Consider the following 19587-nt stretch of genomic DNA (forward strand, 5'->3'; position numbering starts at 1 on the left):
ATGGACATTCTAGTTTTAATTTGCCTGGTAAGTAAACATTTCTTATCAGAAAAAAATAAGCATGTATTAACTTGATTTAAGATATTTCATCTTACTTAGATTTCAGTTTTTGCAGTGTACTCTTGCTAAGCCTGTGTTTTGAGTGACTTTGCATGGGTTTCCAACACATTTGGATTCAAGTTCAAGTATTGCCAATGCATTTCACAGTCAAAACTGAAGTCTGTGTCAAGTGTAGATGGGGAAAAGCTTTATTTTTCACCACTGACATGGACCCTTTTTTCACTTTTACAGGTCATGCAGAGGCCTGCTCAACAGAGTGCAACAGAGCATAATGAGAGCAACAAGAGAGGATGCAATGGAGAATGCTGAGGGCAACACAGACCCCTTGCTGGACTACCCCTCTCTACCTAGACAGCGTCACTTCCACCAAGTGTTTAACTTAAGTGTTCCATTTGAGACAGCACTTATCAGCGACGGAGTGCACTGAATATGTAAGTGCACTGTTTTGCAGTGCACTGTATTGCAGTGTACTTTGTAAAGTGCGCGGTAGTAGACACAGCCAATGTACTGCAAGGAGCAAGGTCACAGGTTCAATTCCAGCCACAGTCTTTTGGCCAGTCATAATTTTGATTATCTGTTTCGTTAAACAGGATGACATCATTCTGATATACCATGTTCAATTTCACCTTGAAATGTCAACGGTTTCTTAACCTTTGTCCCAAAGCTGACCAAAGCTTATACCCAAATCACAGTTGGAGCACAGCTAGATAGTCAGCGTCAGCGCCCCCTGGGTACCCAGCATGCAGTGCGGTATGTCAAATAGGCAAAGACTGGTGGAAAATAGTGCGGTTACAACAGCCGTGCGAGGGATTTAAGTTGTTGTATTTGTTCAGTTAGATGTTTGTAATGTTATTTTCTATCAGTTAATATAATCTTGTTGGTCACCCTGATTGTGCATGTTGTGTATTTTAATAGGACCAGAGAGTCGGCTGTTGTAATGCCGAAGGCTATTCTTACAGGGAGCTGAGTTTGAGGTCTGCCGTAACCCGGTTGCCAGCATGACTATTGTCATATGTGCATTGACTGAGATTCTGGAAAGAGATCAATTCAAGAAGAGTTACAATGTCTGCCGTTTTTCAGCTATCTTGGGAAAAATGTGTCAATTGTGGGAGGCATATTTTTGGACTACCCCTAAATCTCATGTGGCCGCTGCAGCATTTCTCCCTTGGCACCTATGCTGGGAGGGAGGGAATCAGCATGGATGGAAGTTGTGTGTGGGCAGATGTGTCTTTGTATAGGGTGAAATGGAATATGAAATGCAATACAAAATGGCTGAAAGGGTTGTATTTATGTAAATGTACTCATTGCCTCTATCTTTGTGTCAATAAATACAATATCATTTTGACTGATGGTTTTCAAACCTTATTGGGTTCAAGATTTCATCATTCTGTACCATCAACAATTTCACCTTGGTATGTCAAAATATGTTTGAATTTGAGTAGTTTAAACTTTGGCTGAATCTAACAATTCTTACCACAGAAGAAACAGCTTACTTTTTTATACAGTAACTGAACATAACAATATTCAACACTGACAATAGCTCAATGGACTGGGGCAGTGACCTGCAATGTATAAGGTTGTAGGTTTGAATCCAGCCGCAGTCTTTTAGCCTGTCTTAAATTTGAATATCTGTTTAGTTAAACAGGATGACATCATTATGCCCCTCCTTGAGTCACCACCTTACCGCGGTGGAGGGGTTTGCGTGTCCTAGTGATCCTGGAAGCTATGTTGTCGGGGGCTTCATGCCCCTGGTAGGGTCACCCAAGGCAAACAGGTTCCAGGTGAAAGACCAGACAAAGCGTGGCTCAAAAAACCAACCATGAAGAAATACAACAATGGTTCTCAGTTGCCCCTGCCCGGAAGCGGGTCACCGGGGCCCCCCCCTGGAGCCAGGCCCGGGGGTGGGGCTCGATGGCGAGCGCCTGGTGGCCGGGCCTTTTCCCATGGGGCCCGGTCGGGCACAGCCCGAAGAGACAACGTGGGACCCTCTTCCAGTGGGCTCACCATCCGCAGGAGGGGTCATGGGGGTCGGGTGCAGTGTGAGACGGGCGGCGGCCGAAGGCGGGGGCCTTGGCGGTCCGATCCTCGGCTGCAAAAGTTAGCTTTAGGGACGTGGAACGTCACCTCGCTGGCGGGAAAGGAGCCTGAGCTGGTGCGCGAGGTAGAGAGTTTCCGGCTAGATATAGTCGGCCTCGCCTCGACGCACAGCGTGGGCTCCGGAACCAGTCTCCTTGAGAGGGGCTGGACTCTCTTCCACTCTGGAGTTGCCCTTGGTGAGAGGCGTCGAGCTGGGGTGGGAATACTGGTTTCCCCTCGGTTCGGCGCCTGTACATTGGGGTTCACCCCGGTGGACGAGAGGGTAGCCTCCCTCCGCCTTCGGGTGGGGGGACGGGTCCTCACTGTCGTTTGTGCTTATGCACCAAACGGCAGCTCAGAGTACCCACCCTTTTTGGAGTCTCTGGGGGGGGTGCTGGAAAGCGCTCCTCCTGGGGATTCCCTCGTCCTCCTGGGGGACTTCAATGCTCATGTGGGCAATGACAGTGAGACCTGGAGGGGCGTGATTGGGAGGAACGGCCCCCCCGATCTGAACCCGAGTGGTGTTTTGTTGTTGGACTTCTGTGCTAGACACGGTTTGTCCATAACGAACACCATGTTCAAGCATAAGGGTGTCCATATGTGCACCTGGCACCAGGACACCCGAGGTCTCAGTTCGATGATCGACTTTGTAGTCGTGTCATCGGACTTGGGGCCGCATGTCTTGGACACCCGGGTGAGGAGAGGGGCGGAGCTGTCAACTGATCACCACCTGGTGGTGAGTTGGCTTCGATGGTGGGGGAGGACGCCGGTCAGGCCTGGCAGGCCCAAACGTAATGTGAGGGTCTGCTGGGAACGTCTGGCGGAACCCTCTGTCAGAAGGAGCTTCAACTCCCACCTCCGGGAGAGCTTCGATCATGTCTCGGGGGGGGCCGGGGACATTGAGTCCGAATGGGCCATGTTCCGGGCCTCCATTGTTGAAGCGGCTGACCGGAGCTGCGGCCGCAGGGCGGTCGGTGCATGTCGCGGCGGTAACCCTCGGACCCGGTGGTGGACTCCGGAGGTGAGGGATGCCGTCAAGCTGAAGAAGGAGGCCTATCGGACTTTATTGGCTGGTAGGACTCCAGAGGCAGCTGATGTGTACCGGCAGGCCAAGCGGAACGCGGCTTTGGCGGTCGCGGAGGCAAAAACCCGGGCATGGGAGGAGTTCGGCGAGGCCATGGAGAATGACTTCCGAACGGCTTCAAAAAGGTTCTGGACCACCATCCGGCGGCTCAGGAGGGGGAAGCAGTGCTCTGTCAACACTGTATACGGTGGGGATGGTGCGCTGCTGACCTCGACGGGGGACGTCCTGGATCGGTGGAAGGAATACTTCGAAGACCTCCTTAATTCCACCAACACGCTTTCCGACGTGGAGGCAGAGTCTGGGGACATCGGGGGGGGCCCTTCTATCTCTGGGGCTGAGGTCGCCGAGGTGGTTGAAAAGCTCCGCGGTGGCAGGGCCCCTGGGGTGGATGAGGTCCGCCCGGAGTTCCTTAAGGCTCTGGATGTTGTAGGGCTGTCTTGGTTGACACGACTCTGCAACATCGCGTGGACATCGGGGACAGTGCCTCTGGACTGGCAGACCGGGGTGGTGGTTCCCCTCTTTAAAAAGGGGGACCGGAGGGTGTGCTCCAACTTTAGGGGGATCACACTCCTCAGCCTCCCTGGGAAAGTCTATTCAGGGGTCCTGGAGAGGAGGGTCCGTCGGATTGTCGAACCTCGGATTCAGGAGGAGCAATGTGGTTTTCGTCCTGGCCGTGGAACAGTGGACCAGCTTTATACCCTCCGCGGAGTCCTGGAGGGTACATGGGAGTTCGCCCAACCAGTCTACACATGTTTTGTGGATTTGGAAAAGGCGTTCGACCGTGTCCCTCGGGGGCTCATGTGGGGGGTGCTCCGAGAGTACGGGGTACCGGATTTCCTGATCGGGGCTGTCCGGTCCCTGTACGACCGGTGCCAGAGTTTGGTCCGCATTGCCGGTAGTAAGTCGAACTTGTTTCCGGTGAGGGTTGGACTCCGCCAGGGCTGCCCTATGTCACCGATTCTGTTCATTACCTATATGGACAGAATTTCTAGGCGCAGCCAGGGTGTTGAGGGGGTCCGGTTTGGTGACCTCAGGATCGGGTCGCTGCTTTTTGCGGATGATGTGGTCCTGTTGGCTTCATCGGGCCGTGACCTTCAGCTCTCACTGGAGCGGTTCGCAACCGAATGTGAAGCGGCTGGGATGCGAATCAGCACCTCCAAATCTGAGGCCATGGTAATCGACCGGAAAAGGGTGGAGTGCCATCTCCGGGTCGGGGAGGAGATCCTGAACCAAGCGGAGGAGTTCAAGTATCTCGGGGTCTTGTTCACGAGTGAGGGAAGAATGGAGCGCGAGGTCGACAGGCGGATCGGTGCGGCGTCCGCAGTGATGCGGGCTCTGCATCGGTCCGTCGTGGTGAAGAAGGAGCTGAGTCGAAAGGCGAAGCTCTCTATTTACCAGTCGATCTACGTTCCTACCCTCACCTATGGTCACGAACTATGGGTAGTGACCGAAAGAACGAGATCGCGAATACAAGCGGCCGAAATGAGCTTTCTCCGTAGGGTGTCCGGGCTCTCCCTTAGAGATAGGGTGAGAAGCTCGGTCATCCGGGAGGGGCTCAGAGTAGAACCGCTGCTCCTCCGCGTCGAGAGGAGCCAGCTGAGGTGGCTCGGGCATCTGATTAGGATGCCTCCTGGACGCCTCCCTGGTGAGGTGTTCCGGGCACGTCCCACTGGGAAGAGGCCCCGGGGAAGACCCAGGACACGCTGGAGGGACTATGTCTCTCGGCTGGCCTGGGAACGCCTTGGGGTCCCCCAGGAAGAGCTGGCGGAAGTGGCCGGGGGGAGGGAAGTCTGGGCCTCCCTGCTTAGGTCGCTGCCCCCGCGACCCGATCCCCGGACAAGCGGCAGATGACGACGACGACGACGACGACATCATTATGAAATACCATGCGCAATTTCATGCAATTCCACTTTGAAATGTCAACCGTTTCTAAACCTTTGTCCCAAAGCTGACCAAAGCTAATACTATGCCCTTTGTACTCATACATTCACAACAGTTGGTGTGTAGCAGAGAGGATAGAGAGGCTGCCTTGGAACCTTATGCTCATGAGTTCAAATCCCCATTCAGGCTATTGTAGTTGGCCCAACATGAAGTAGTTTTGCTCTCTTGTTGTCCAACTCTTGACCTTCTACAATGTACATTTTTATAATATTTTGCCATTTTGCGGAGGAACCCGTTTTGCGGAGGAACCCGCATCGCTGCTTGCAGCTATATTTAAAGATAATGATTGCTTTATTACTTTTAGTCATTTTTAGCAGGCGCTCTTATCCAGTGCGACTTACAGTAAGTACAGGGACATTCTTCCCGAGGCAAGTAGGGTGAAGTGCCTTGCCCAAGGACACATGTCATGTGCACTGGCCGGGAATCGAACTGGCAAGCTTCAGATTACTAGCCCAATGCTGTATACTGTTTGGAATACTCAAAAATATAATATAATTACCCTTCTATATTAAGCTCATGAGAACATAACCCTTGGTCATGTCCAGGAGAAAAAATATTCCCATCTATGAATTATGTTGCTTGTATCATTGATAAACTGACATTTTGCTGTTTGCTTATGCCTGCATTGCCATAAGTTAGTTCTTTGTAAGTGTGACTAGGAAATGCCTGTGACACTAGTGTAGGTCAGAGGTCACAATATTACCAAAGTGTATAATACCATGCAACTTTGAATGAGGAAAATAGTTTCATTTCTAGGAGCCCTATCTAAAGGCCTAAACAAAAGCTATCTATACTACCATGCAGCGTCCTCTTTCTGTGCTTGCAAAGGCTATGTTGATTATCACCCCCTGACGTTTCTTGTGAGTAAAACTTCCCATATTGTGATAATATTTAACTGCCCTGATTCCTGTATTTTTGTCCAGTCTTCTGAGATGCTCAACTTGAGTGTTTCAGACACCTGCACTTTATAGATCTATAATAAATATGTTGATTTTGTCTTGAACTTGTACTTGGTGATTCACTTCATTGACTTGGTACTTTCACAACAATAGGGTACTATCTAATATGTCTTCAGTATTAACCCTGTAAGTTTGTCTGCAGTTGTGAATTTAATGGTATAGAATCATGTGTTCAAGCTTAACATGAGCAATATCAATAGGTTAGTGACAAATACACTTGTGTATCACGTTATAAAAGTCTGCAGGTTTCTGTTAGTGTAGCGTCCACACTAAAAATAGAAACCTTCTCTAATGGTCTGAAAATGTTTAATTTGCTGTCTTGCACTTCTACACCAGTGCTAAACAGAAAAGTGTTGTTGGAAGGCAAAAATATAAATTAAAACTCCATTAGCAATAGACTACATTCATTAGTAACTCATTAGCATTTACATTTAGTCATTTAGCAGACGCTCTTATCCAGAGCGACTTACAGTAAGTACAGGGACATTCCCCCCCGAGGCAAGTAGGGTGAAGTGCCTTGCCCAAGGACACAACGTCATTTTGCCACAGCGGGGAATCGATCCGGCAACCTTCTGATTACTAGCCCGACTCCCTCACCGCTTAGCCATCTGACTCCCTATTAGCACCACCAAGTTGGCAAACACATCAAACAAATTCAATACAATTAAACTGCACTGTTGCCACATGTTGGGAAATAACCAAATACAAGCAATATAACACATTTTATGAATGCAAACTTTACAAGCATGAAACACTGTATTGTGGTCACCTAGATTATTCTAGGTCGTGGTTCAGTGAAAGCATGGCTTCTTCAGGAGGCTATAATTGTTCAAGCTTACTTGAGAAAGGATACCGTTCACAGCTGTAGGAGTAAATAGACATTACCATTACCTGAATGACTTGTAGTGATAGGGAGGTTATGCCTATTCTGATGATGGTATAAACCATGTTCGTTAGTTAATTTACATTACATTACATTTTACATGTATTCATTTAGCAGACGCTTTTATCCAAAGCGACTTCCAAGAGAGAGCTTTACAAAGTGCGTAGGTCACTGATAATAACAACAAGATAGCCCCAAAAACATTGCGGGTAGGCAAAACATGAAGCACATATTGTGAACAACCAAAATAAGTGCCAAAGGGAAGAACCATAAGAGCATGTAGTTAAACAAGTTACAACAGATTTTGGGCTATATGTGCATTGTTTGTGTCTCCTCTCCCTGTCTTCTTTTTCTGTGTCTTTGTTTCTGTTGCAGGATGGCAGGCAGGCAGAGGAGCTGTGATTGCTGCAGGGGCACACCTGTGATCTGTGCCTCGGTCCTTAATAAGCTGTGCCCTAACAAGATGGGTCTCTCATTACTAGCAGGAACATCATCACTGTCTGCTTTTTAGTTTGTAATGATTCTCTACACTCTACACTTGCACTGATCCCACATCCACTCCCTACACTACTAATTTACATAACCCTCACATCCAACTGTTTCTTTGCAAGCACTTTTTATTGAATAAATACACTGTTATCCTTATTTCCGTGCCTTGTCACTTCCTGAAGTTCTTAAGTGTCCATCTAATCTTCCTATGAACCCGCTTATGACAGCTTTAAACAAGTACTAGTTGGCTACACACCTCATACCGGGCTTATACAGATGTGTGTATTGGCACTTTGAAAGGTTTGAATTATTATATCCACATATCAATGTATAATTGTTAAATCCACTGCAACAATAGGACAAAGGAACACCAACAAAATGTGAATAGCCTACAAATAATGAGCATACTACAGGCTAGAGGCGATTCTAGGTTTTAAAACTTAATACAAGATCTTAATACAAGATCTTAAAATGTATAATTAATAATTCGAGTACAACAAACCATAATAGAACATACAACTCTGACATCACTTTAACATGATCTAAAAACATTTAATCAGTTTTTAACATTCATTAGAAAATGAAAAGAAATGTTTTCATCCCAAAAGTTGGGCGTGCAAAAACACCTGCGGTAAAATACTTTGTTACAGGCTGTGCACAGTTGGCTACTCTTACACTATAGCTCTCAATAAAAACATATGAAACATGTATTCTATTGCACGACTTTTTCACTCAATAAGTCTGAAAAAACAAGTCAGTGACGGCGGTGACGTAGCTACTTAGTAGGTGTGTTGTTTGGCGACGACATGTGTCTCACACGGAGACTCCACATCGGAGAGGGCGTTCCCTGTGTCCGTCTCTGTGAAAACGGAGTAGTATAAATCGGCCTTTAGTAGCGACGTACTTATCTCAGACGTACTTAGTAGGCGTAACTTTTTTTATACTTTCGAACATGCGTCGCCGCGACGTTGCCGCCGGTAGACGTTCCTTACATTCCATCAGTGGTGTTTTTATATGTAAAAAATTGGTGGGGCAAAAAACATTTCAAAATATAGGATACCAGTAAGCTACAAAAGTCCCTCTTGCTACTGATGTGTTTATTTAACACGTCAACAAACAGCGTGGCTCCACACAACACTTTTAACGACAAAGCGGCTTGCTTCTACCAGGTGTTGTAGTACACAAACTGGAGAGAGGGAGACCTTCTTGTGTAATTGCTCTCCTTGTCTCTCTCACACACACACACGTAAAATTACCACTGTCATATTTACAAACCTAAATTATGAATGCAACTAAGCTCAGAACCAATGTGCCTACAGGGCCATGCGCAAACAGCAATGAGCTCAACACAACGGAAGGCCACAACGAAGCAGAAATACAACTTTTTAGGGATAGAGATCCATTCTATGACAACAACCAGATAAGCATGGACACACTGACACGTCACCATCTTTATCTATCGATCCAGCCCCAAAATATGACCAATACACGGACCAGCACCACAAAGGCAGGATGATAAAATATGCTTTCACTCACCAAGGCTGAGAGCTCACTTGAAGAGAGAGGTGCCTTCTTTTGTATGCTAACTAGACTAACCGTTAGCCACTTTTTCTTCAAAAACCACTCCACTTTAAACGGTTACTTTTACCAGCAGTTTGAGCGATGACAATATCGTGGCTGATGGGCACCACTTAAGCTGCTTTACTTCAACTTTCTCCTCCAAATTAAGGGTTTATAGGGTATATAACCGGTGCTCAAGTATGAAATCCACTTTATTCATTTTCTCAAGTTATCTGGCGTTTGTGAAGCTAACAAGCTAGCTAAGACAATCTAGCTACGTATCCTCGCTCTTCTTGCCGACTAATGTTGGCGACAAGCAGCCAATCAGGGCTGAAATACGAAATGACGCTGTGGTGGGGCAACTGGCTCTCAGCCCCACTTTGCATCAAATTTGTGTGATCTACTAACATTACATTCTGAGCATGCGTATTAAAACTTTCCCACGTCCAATGTACATTGCATTGTGAGAGAGGGCCTAGCCCCACCAGAGCCCCAGAACGCAGTCTGAAGCAGCAAGGCAGGGACCAATGAACATGAAATTAAATCTTAACACAAACGAATGAAACGAAACAAATTAGGAAGACGCTATATTCATAGATAATACATTATTCGAAGTAAACGAAAATAAAACATTTTGAGAAATAAAAAATAACATAATTTTGTTGCAGTTCTTTCTGTTGATAACAGGTGGGGTACTGCCCCACCTGCCCCTAATGACCAGTCGCCACTGCATTCCATTGCCGTCAAGTCGCCGTCAGTCTGTTGTTTGCAGTCCCATTCAAAAATCCACACGGTCAGGCGGGGACGTATGGTTAGGCTGCTCATTCTCCTGGTAAGCCTAGAAATGTCCCTTTCTGCTCCCCATAGAGTTGCCGCAATCATCCGCGATCAGCTCGGACACCCGCATCGCAGCCGCAACGCGCCGCAGACGAGTCTGTGATGAAAAAGGGGTTCGACTGGCCTGACTCCTAGTCCAGATATTTCTGACATTTTGCTATTTTATAGTTCAGGGTCACTTGTAGTAATAAAGCAACCTCATTGTCAATCCAGACAATCTTTATTGTTTCATTGTTTGTTTTCACCGCTCTGTGGGAGAATGCTTATGTGTGCAAGCGCGTAGTGTTTCTTTACAGAGCGACATTGCCAAGGCCTGGCATAAATGCATAATACGGGTTTTTTGTTGTTTTCGTGGATTTTGTAGTGAATCATTTGGACAATGTTGTCCTCTGTACACAAAACATAAAAAAAATGCAAAGGAAAACCATTTCTGTTTTTAGTACGTCATTGACGTGTGAAGGTATCCTAAGAACACATGGCACAGTATTAAGTATTGTGTCTCCTTTGACAGTCTAGGAAATCTCTTGTTTTGATCTCATCACAATGCTTTCAGCTCTGCAATGTCTCCTTTGTAAACATTGTAAACACATTTTTATGCCCCCAAATGTTCTTTGTATTTTATCTTGCAGGGGCTTTGCTGGTCCCTTTTTCCTGGGGCACGTGCCCCAGTATAAATCTGCTGTGCGGCAGTAAAATCTCAAATTTGAGTTTTAACAATTCACTTTATTAGTCAGTGCATTCATTTAGATTGATACTCCCGGAAAAAGAAAAGCAGTATCCCAATCAACATCTGTTAAATCAACGCAGTTTAACAGAAAACACAAACTGATGCGATGATTCCCGCAGAATTCCATGTACGCGCACACTTCTGTGCTTGCTATGATAGCCACTGCAGCATGCACACCTAAGTCCAGGGGCCAGTTGTATAAAATAGACCTATTCTTAGACTTAAATGTAACTTTAATTCTGACCTGCCATATAAACTTCAACTGACCTGTTGCATAAACTGATGAGTGACTAACATTAGACTGACTTGGATAGCCTGTCGCGCTATGCATTATGGGTGAAATACATATTTATATTGGATAAAAGCGTCTGCTAAATGCATAAATGTAATGTAAATGTAAATAAGTCACCGCAAAATAAGAAAATATGGCTGATACACAGAGGCGTTGTTAGACATAAAACTATGCTGGGGCACAGGCCCCTATTCATATCCCCTTTTTCTTTCAAGCTTGCTGCACACAATGCACTTCTCAGCAATAGAAACTCCCCTTGCTTAACCAACTATAGGCTACAACAGTTCAGGGACGCTAGTTTGATATAAGCTTCGGCTGGGATTATTTTCAAAATGTCTTTGAGCGCTAATATAGTTTTTTTTTGCTTCATGTAATATTGTTTGGGGTAGGTTGTAACACATACTGGGGTAAGTTGTAATAGGCAGACAAAATGCACAAAAACCAAGTGATATGCCACAACAACTATTTTAATTTTTAAATGAATGGCTGCAACAATAAAATATGTGTGAATATGGGGTGTGTGTGTGCATATTCTGTGTGTTTGTGCATGCACACGTGTGCGTTGGTGTGTGCATGTCCATACGTGCACATTCGTATGTATATATCTGATGTTTTTACCTTTTCGACCCTCCTCTTCCAATGCCAGCTTCACTGGTGTATCAGTGAGGATTTCCGAGTGCCTTTTCTTCCTACTCCTACCTGTCTCTTTGGTTGTAACACTAGGTGCGTTCGACTTCATGAAGCGCCGGCGTCGCCTGCAGCCGCCTGCAGCCCAGCTGACTTGAAGCAGCCAATGGCATTCTCAGCGTCAAGACAGCCGGCTGCAGCCGAACACACCTACAGAGCTGCCAACTCTCACGGTTTCGCCGTGTGACACACGCATTTCAACCATTTCTCACGCTCTCACGCCACACCTTGTATATCTCACGCTGAAAAGGCAACGCCAAACAAGTAGCCAATCTAACGTTGTAAACATTAACGGAAGCACCAGATCTCACGCCAAGGTTTTTGAAAAAGTTGGCAGCCCTACACCTACTTTCAAAACATGTGTTTCAACCATCCCCCCCGCCATTGTCACCAATTGTTTAGCTAGCTGTATTGGCATGGTGCTTTGAAATTGCCAGGAGGTTGATACACCATTCTTTACTATAGAAATTACAGTTTGACCTTATATAACTCATACAACATTATCTCCAATGGTGGAAGTACTAAACAAAAAATTATCTTTTTTTTTTTTTTTTTACTTTCTTACCTCAGAATTACATTTTCTGCTGTAGCCTCAGGACAGACTGGAAAACCTCCATGTGGGATCGTAAAGGAAGCATGAGGAAACTGCAACTGTCATATGACTCCTATCTTATCTTACAACCATACCCAGTCTCCCCTACGGTTCAGTAAATATAATTTTACAGTATGTTTGACAAGAAGCTTATCTAGCTGGCCAGCTATGTCATTGTCCCCATATCAATGTCAAGATTTTCACGAACAAAATAGCTATATCGGCCATAGTCTAGTAGTAGCCTACTAGTCTAGGCAATAGACATGTATGTCTATGTCTATGGTCTAGGGGGCTACGGCCGCAGCCTGTGTAGCGAGTTGAATAGCAAATGGATTTGAGATGATCGCATCAAAGTTGACATATTCAGTAAACAGTAATTATAATTTGACAATATATTTAATAACAAGACAAGCCAGCTATCCAGCCATGTCATTGTCCCCAAATCAAATAAAGATTTTTACGAATAAAATATTCGGCCATGTGTAGAGTAGCGGCTAGGCTACTGTCCAATTGGCCACAGCCTGTCTGAAGTAGATTGACTAGCGAGGTGAATAGGCTAGCGAATGGGATGTGAGATGAGCGGTTACGTGACACTGACACAGTAAATTCAGAAAGTAACATTTTGCAAATAGGTTAAAATAAATATTGAAGTCACTCATTGTTGTAATGACATGTTAGCTTGTTAAAGTCTTTCAAAATTGTAAATGGAAGCTTTGACTGCGTCCCTGTTGTTATCGTTACTTATTTCAGACACTTTGTACAGGCTCATATACTTTGTAGCCAGCGCAATAATTTTGAACGGTGAACAGACAGTTTTGCTGCAACAACGTAGTAGGTGTCCATATATCACCGGATAATGGACACCCCTGCAGCCAATCAGAATCGAGAATTCACCCAGACCATGGTATGAAGTGGGTTAAGCAAGGGAAGTTTGTACAGTGCATTGTGTTGCACACTTCTTGTGGACAGTAAACTTTATGATATGAGAAAAGGGCCTGTGCCCCTTACAGCTTTATGTCTAACAACGCTCCTGATAACTCGCGACATTGACTTCTTATTTAAGTAGTCACTATTAACCCTCTCAGTTGAATATTTTAGTGTGACTCCCTCCCTTTTTCATTTAACAATTCTCCCATTCAAAAATGTAACTTTTAAAGCTAGTATGTGTAAGTAATCCAGAGAGGCTAGTCGTGAGCAAGCAAGCTTTGAAAGCATAAAGCCCGCCCTCGCTTCAGAGGTGTCTCCATGCCTCCTCTATTACACAAACACACACACAGAGTCTAAAAACGTAATTAAACCAACAAAATATATAAAAACAAATCAAATAATGTTTGGACCATATTACCTGTCCAAAAGAAAAACGATGGTGTCGGTTTTCAGATCCTTCAATTCCTGCAGTTGCTTCCAGCGAGAAAATGCAAGCTATGTTGATTCTGTTTTGAGACCGCTGTTGGTCCAGACGTTTTAAATGTGTTGTTTCTAATACGGTCTTTCTTTTAGTCTTTGCTTTTACTTGTGGTTCAGGAGGAACACTAGGTTGTTACGGTTTGCCCTTCACTTTCACGTTTGCTCTGCACAGCAGAAAGGAACCCCAGCTAATGACGTGTGATTGCCTGCTGGAACAAGTTGTGCGGCATTGTGCAAAGATAGGATGTCGTTTGTGTCTGTCAATCTATCAATACACTCGGGCCGAATGCAAATATTTAGATTTATATTTAAACGTAAACGTTGTTTACGATAGGAAAACAGGGCGCTCACACTGGATATTTGTCCATCCATCCATTGTCAACCGCTTATCCGGAGTCGGGTCGCAGGGGCAGCAGCTCCAGCAGGGGGCCACAAACTTCTCTATCTTGAGCCATATTAACCAGCTCTGACTGGGGGACCCTTAGCCATTCCCAGGCCAGTGAGGAGATATAATCTCTCCAACTAGTCCTGGGTATTCTACGAGGCCTCCTCCCAGATGGACGTGCCTGGTACATCCTTACCAGATGCCCAAACCATCTGAACTTGCTCCTTTTGAAGGGAGAAGTGGCTCTACTCCAAGCTCCTCACGGATGGCTGAGCTCCTCACCCTATCTATCCAATTTGTAATATAGGAAAACAGTGCATGATTGAGAATGAACACCCATGCAGTTAGTGCCACAGATAACACATTTTGTCTTGAAATAATTGTATAAAATGTCCATCCCAGTCAATTTATTTCTGATGAAACGAACATAAACAATTGGCAGTTTGGCCAACAAAATATGTGGATCTATATTTGTTGAGGAGAAAATCTTAAATATGTGTATGGATGTGAGAGAGAGTCATATCACTGGCGGTTATCACATGGATCAGCCACTCGGCCAGTGAACACCATGGTGTTGATGGTGGACTCTCGGATGAGCAGCATGAATGGTCGGTTTGCTACAAACACCTCCCGGTTAAAGTTGATGGAACGACCAATGGCCACCACAGCTGTTGCAGCTGCTGCCTCACTGCCTTCTTCATTAACCTGGAACAATAAATTGGTTCTTAATTGTTACACTATATTAAATAGACTAGGTATTGTATATGTATCCATTCTCATGATGATTAAGAAATTAGTAATTCATTGTTTTGACGCTTTGTTTGCCGTTTCTTTTACATTAACAACAATGTCCTGTATACTGTAACACAATTGACAAATTAGTACAATTGTACTATTATGCCAATTTATGAAAATAGTTCTGATTGACAACAGATGACAATATACAGTAAACCACCATCCTGGATTCAGGGTTACGGTTAAACCAGGAGTCATATTTAAGATTGTGAGCTAGTTTTTATCTACATACTGTATGTTAGGCCATCTTTGGAAAATTGATGTTCAGTTGCTTAGATATTTTGTTATATTTTTGTACACACCTCCAGGAATGCCTTATGGAAAGCATCAGAAATGTACAGGGGACTTATTTCATCCTCCAGGATTCCTGAAATAAAATATAAGGTTTAAGTTACTTCATAAATGATTAACCAAAATGTTGCCACATACAAAACTGGTTTAATTTCGAAATTTTTCAGATACTACGTTAAAAATCAAGAAGTAAAGTGTCAATATTTCTACCTGGCAAGCTGGATTTTTGGGAATTAAATAGATCATGAAGACCCATGGCCTGTAATTTTTCTTTCAAACTGAAGCTGTCCTCAATTTTAAAGCGTGGGACCTGTACAGATACTGTTGTTTCCTTCATTGCTTGCAACCAGCCCATGAGTTTCTTCAAATTCAAATTTTCTTCCACCTTACAGAGAATGTGTTAAAATAGTACACTATGGCAATGTATATGTTTGTAAATGCCTTTAACAACATTGTAAAAGTTTCTTAAAAAATAACATCTGCAAGGACACCCTAATTTTACATCATGCTGTATGCATTTAGGACCACATAATGTGATGAATTCACATACAGATATACAGAAAGCAGGCAGGCAGTTTAAATGGTAAATCGATAGTATATTGTCAGTTAATTGGGAATGTCTGTCACAAGGAAGCAAACATCACCCCGAACCAACCTCAGACAGTGGTTTCTCTTTTAAGGGCAGGATCAGCACCATGGTAATGTCCCCTCCATAGTAAGGCAGTTCAAGGAGCTGGACTTCGTCTTCAATGAACCTGCCGTAACGGAACTTAGTTTCCTGGTACATCATGGATACATGACAGGTCTTTGACTTACTGACATAGAAGTCAGACTTGAAGACATTCTCTTTGTCAAATTTGTTTTTCCACTGACCCTAAGAATCAAGAATAACACATTAAAGAAACACTTCTGTATACATTATTTACAGCATGATAACAGTTCAACTTTGACAGGACTTGTAACATTCACAGGACATCTGATTTGTAATCATTTTCAAAATGAAATACTCATAGATAATGATTGAATAATACTCTTCAGAGTACCTTAAAATAGATAGTGTTAACCAGGACCAACACTGTATTAGAATCAAGCACCCCCTCTGGTATTGTGTCTTTAATTTTATTCTCCGTCTGGTTTGAGATCCATTCGTTGATTATCTTTCGCGATAGCTCTGGCTTTTCCTGGAAGACAAGCCTGTGTTAACAGATCTTTGTTGTTAATGTAAGTAAACATTATTTTGATCTTTATGCACTGATGAGAACACATTTATTACCAATCAAAAATGAAGAACTACACATCTAATTTGCATAAATCTAATATTACAAAATGTACATTTGCATGTAATATTTTACAGTGAGTGTCCTATGAGAAAACCCTAAGGCTGTACAGCATGTCAAAAAACTACAAAGAGCTATTATAGTTGACTTTCCACTATAGAATTACTATAGTATTTTTTGTTCAACCCATCAAATTAGATCGAGAGCAGCACCCCTTACAGACTATAGAAAATTGAGAAGCAGTGCCGCTGCACCCCTTGTCAGCCTCCCTGACTACAAAAGTGCCAAGGTTGCACTACAGCAAAAAGAGGCTAAATACTTTAAAGTACATTAAAAGTTTAATATTTTAGATCCATCTTGTATATTCTAATTATTCATGTTTAGGAAAATCTATCATGCATTGCCAGGGGCGGTCTTCCCTACAGGCGGTGTAGGCGGTCGCCTAGGGTGCCACTCAGAGGGGGGGTGAAAAAAAATGCGCCCAGCAAAAAAATAAAATATTAAACCGTTTTTTATTGCGCCCCCTACTATATCTCCAACCAGGACCAGGGTGGGTAATCGGGAGAATCGGTAGAGTTCCCAGTGGGCCGCTTCACATTTGGGCCGGTCGAGGATTTTTTTGACATTTGTCACGTTAGTCTAACTTCTCTTAAAGTAGGCTACATACGTTCCACATTCTGACACGTCAGCCTCTGCATGGGTTGTACCATGTGAGGGAGTCCTCCCCTCCCAAATAGAGTTGGTTGGGTCCATAGCCGGTCTTTTCCAAAAGGTTTTCCCAGATCGGCTACCGATATCTGGGACGGGCGGCCCTACCGTAACGATACGCGTCAGGGAGGATAGCTGGGAGCAGGGCCGGAGAGATGGCATCGCTAAACAAGGTTTTACCAATTGAAAAACGTCTGTTTATTCTACATAAATCTAAAAAAACTATTTTGCAGTCAAATAATAGCCAAAAATTTCGCTCGCCCGCTATGCGCGCTCGCATTAAGAAGTTCCTATCTTGCATCACATCAAACCCATACGTCCTACGTTGGGGCAAAGCTCCTAATGTTTACAACTGGCTCCGTGCCTGATTAACAATCGGATCGTTAAGCAGTCTTAAAAATTGTATCAATATAAAAAATTATACAATCCCTTTCTGTAATCATGATACCCCCCAGAAAAGTTCACTGCACCCCCAGTGAAGCTCGCCTAGAGCGCCTAATGTGCTAGGGCCAGCCCTGTGCATTGCACATCAAATCTTTTTTGTTACTGAAGCTGTAACCTTAATTACTGCCAAAACATTTTGAAACCCTATACCAGGGGTCACTAAATGGCGGACCGCGGTCCGAGTACGGACCCAGGCGGCTTCCTATCTGGACCCGGACCTTTAGCCGATATATTATTAGCCTATGGAGTTGATTCATTTTGACGGAACATTTCCATTTTAACCGGCACATTTTTTATAGCCTGTACGCTATTTATTATGTCTATGGTTTTCCTACTAGATGTGGTTTCTATCTTCTGTGTCCAATCCAAAGATCCAATCAGGAGCTGTAATAGCAGTCACCATGACAACTCACTCACTCAACGTTGGCCGCAACCTCTGTGGGTCACGCAGGTTGTGTGTCATTCGCGACAACGCAGGCTAATCAATTTGCTAATGGTAGGTAGCTTACCTGTTCTTCCTTAGCAAAAATAATGGCGTGACAAAACCCAGCAAAAAGTTGATTCCGAAAAATTGCAAATTTCAGACAGAATGGTCTGACAAGAACGCATTTGTGTTGCCGGTGGGGAGCACAAAACCGATGTGTTTAATCTGCAATGAGATGGTTGCCCTTGTCAAAAGTGGTAGAGCTAACGTGAAACGTCACTATGACACAAAGCATAGACACTGAACAAAATTACCCCCCGAACTCTGGTCTATGGGAGAAAGATGCCCAGGGGCACGGGCACTGTGCCTAAACCTAAGTCAATTTTGAATGGGAGTCAATGGGAGAGGTAAGGGCAAGAAAAATAAACAATGGTCCGTTCCGGACCCTCGACTGAAGGGAAATTTGGTGAGTGGACCTTTTGAGTTTCTAATTGAGTACCCCTGCCCTATACTCTTATACTATACTAATAATTATCAATTGGAGTATTAATGGAAAAAACGAAGACAAAAGAATTACGAAAAAGCTACTTGAGAAAGAAGGGTTGCATTATGCATTTGAAGGTTATACTGTCAAACTGACTGAAGAACGAAATAACTACGTACAAAATGAAGATAGCTTTGCTCATTGGTTGTTCAATTCCCACGATGCAAGGTGGTAAATAGTGTTAACATTTGCTGATAAATTTGCCGTTTGTTGAAATACTAATGTAACTTCATGAATTTTGTACCATTGTAACCATGAAAACCCTTGTGTTATCTTTGGGTCATTCTGAACCATCAGTCATTGTGACCCACCGTCGTATTCCAACAACTTTACCGCATACAAAAAAGCATTTTCTTTTAACCATCGGGCTGTCTCAGACACCTGCCCCAGAAATATTGAGCTCTTAAATCTCCTGGGGGGTGTTCCATCAACGTAGCTAACGCAAGTCGTGCTAACACGAATAAGTCTCACTTGGGTAACCGTCAACTTAGACTTAAGCCTCAGGCTTAAGGCCCACTAACAGGCAACGCTAATTCAAGCTAGACCTCAATAAGCTTAGACTGTGCAGGCCAGATCAGGCGATCGTCGAAAAGAGGAGTGATGCTGCAAAAAGTAAAGCGTAAAGCAGCAGAGGGGTGTTGTTTCAGCAGCGTAAATAGATTTTTTTGGGTTTTTTGGGGAGTTGTCCCCAAAAAGGGCAATGTTGACACAATTAACATGGCAAGGGAGACAACTTGTCAAACCATTACGACTGTTAACATTTGCGTAAATTGTAGACCCATATGCATTTAGGCCTACTGATAATTAGCGTAATTTGATGAGCTGTCTGAAACCGTTCTGACAGTAGGCTAGCCTATGGCCGATATTCTCAACAGGAGATTGAGAATAATATTAGCCCAAAAGAGAACGTGGCAGCAATTGAAAATTGTAAGATGAAATTCAAAACACTGAAGAAAGCCATGGTTAATTGCACTTGATGTGGGCTAATAATGTTTTAAATTACTTCAAAATAACTTTGCCACATGCATTTATTAACTGATAGGCTAAATGCTGAGATTTAAGATAAAAGGGAAAGATAACCATGACTAAAATAGGGATTCACTGAAATGACTAGTATTGCACAGA

At 44.0% G+C, this 19587-nt stretch overlaps 1 protein-coding gene across 1 annotated transcript in view; it reads right to left on the reverse strand.

Moving 5' to 3' along the window:
* Nucleotides 1-14349: 14349 nt before the first annotated feature.
* The window catches only part of serpinc1 (serpin peptidase inhibitor, clade C (antithrombin), member 1), a 41813-nt gene continuing 36575 nt past the window's right edge, over nucleotides 14350-19587 (reverse strand). Inside the window, exons 4-8 of the mRNA XM_047050058.1 lie at nucleotides 16109-16246; nucleotides 15721-15939; nucleotides 15276-15450; nucleotides 15077-15141; nucleotides 14350-14684 (exon numbers count right to left, since the gene is read on the reverse strand). Of these exons, the coding sequence (XP_046906014.1) occupies nucleotides 14502-14684; nucleotides 15077-15141; nucleotides 15276-15450; nucleotides 15721-15939; nucleotides 16109-16246 (780 nt within the window). The 3' untranslated portion in view covers nucleotides 14350-14501. The remainder of the gene's footprint in view (nucleotides 14685-15076; nucleotides 15142-15275; nucleotides 15451-15720; nucleotides 15940-16108; nucleotides 16247-19587) is intronic.

The sequence above is a fragment of the Hypomesus transpacificus genome, chromosome 26, assembly GCF_021917145.1.
Source record: "Hypomesus transpacificus isolate Combined female chromosome 26, fHypTra1, whole genome shotgun sequence".
NCBI lineage: Eukaryota > Metazoa > Chordata > Actinopteri > Osmeriformes > Osmeridae > Hypomesus > Hypomesus transpacificus.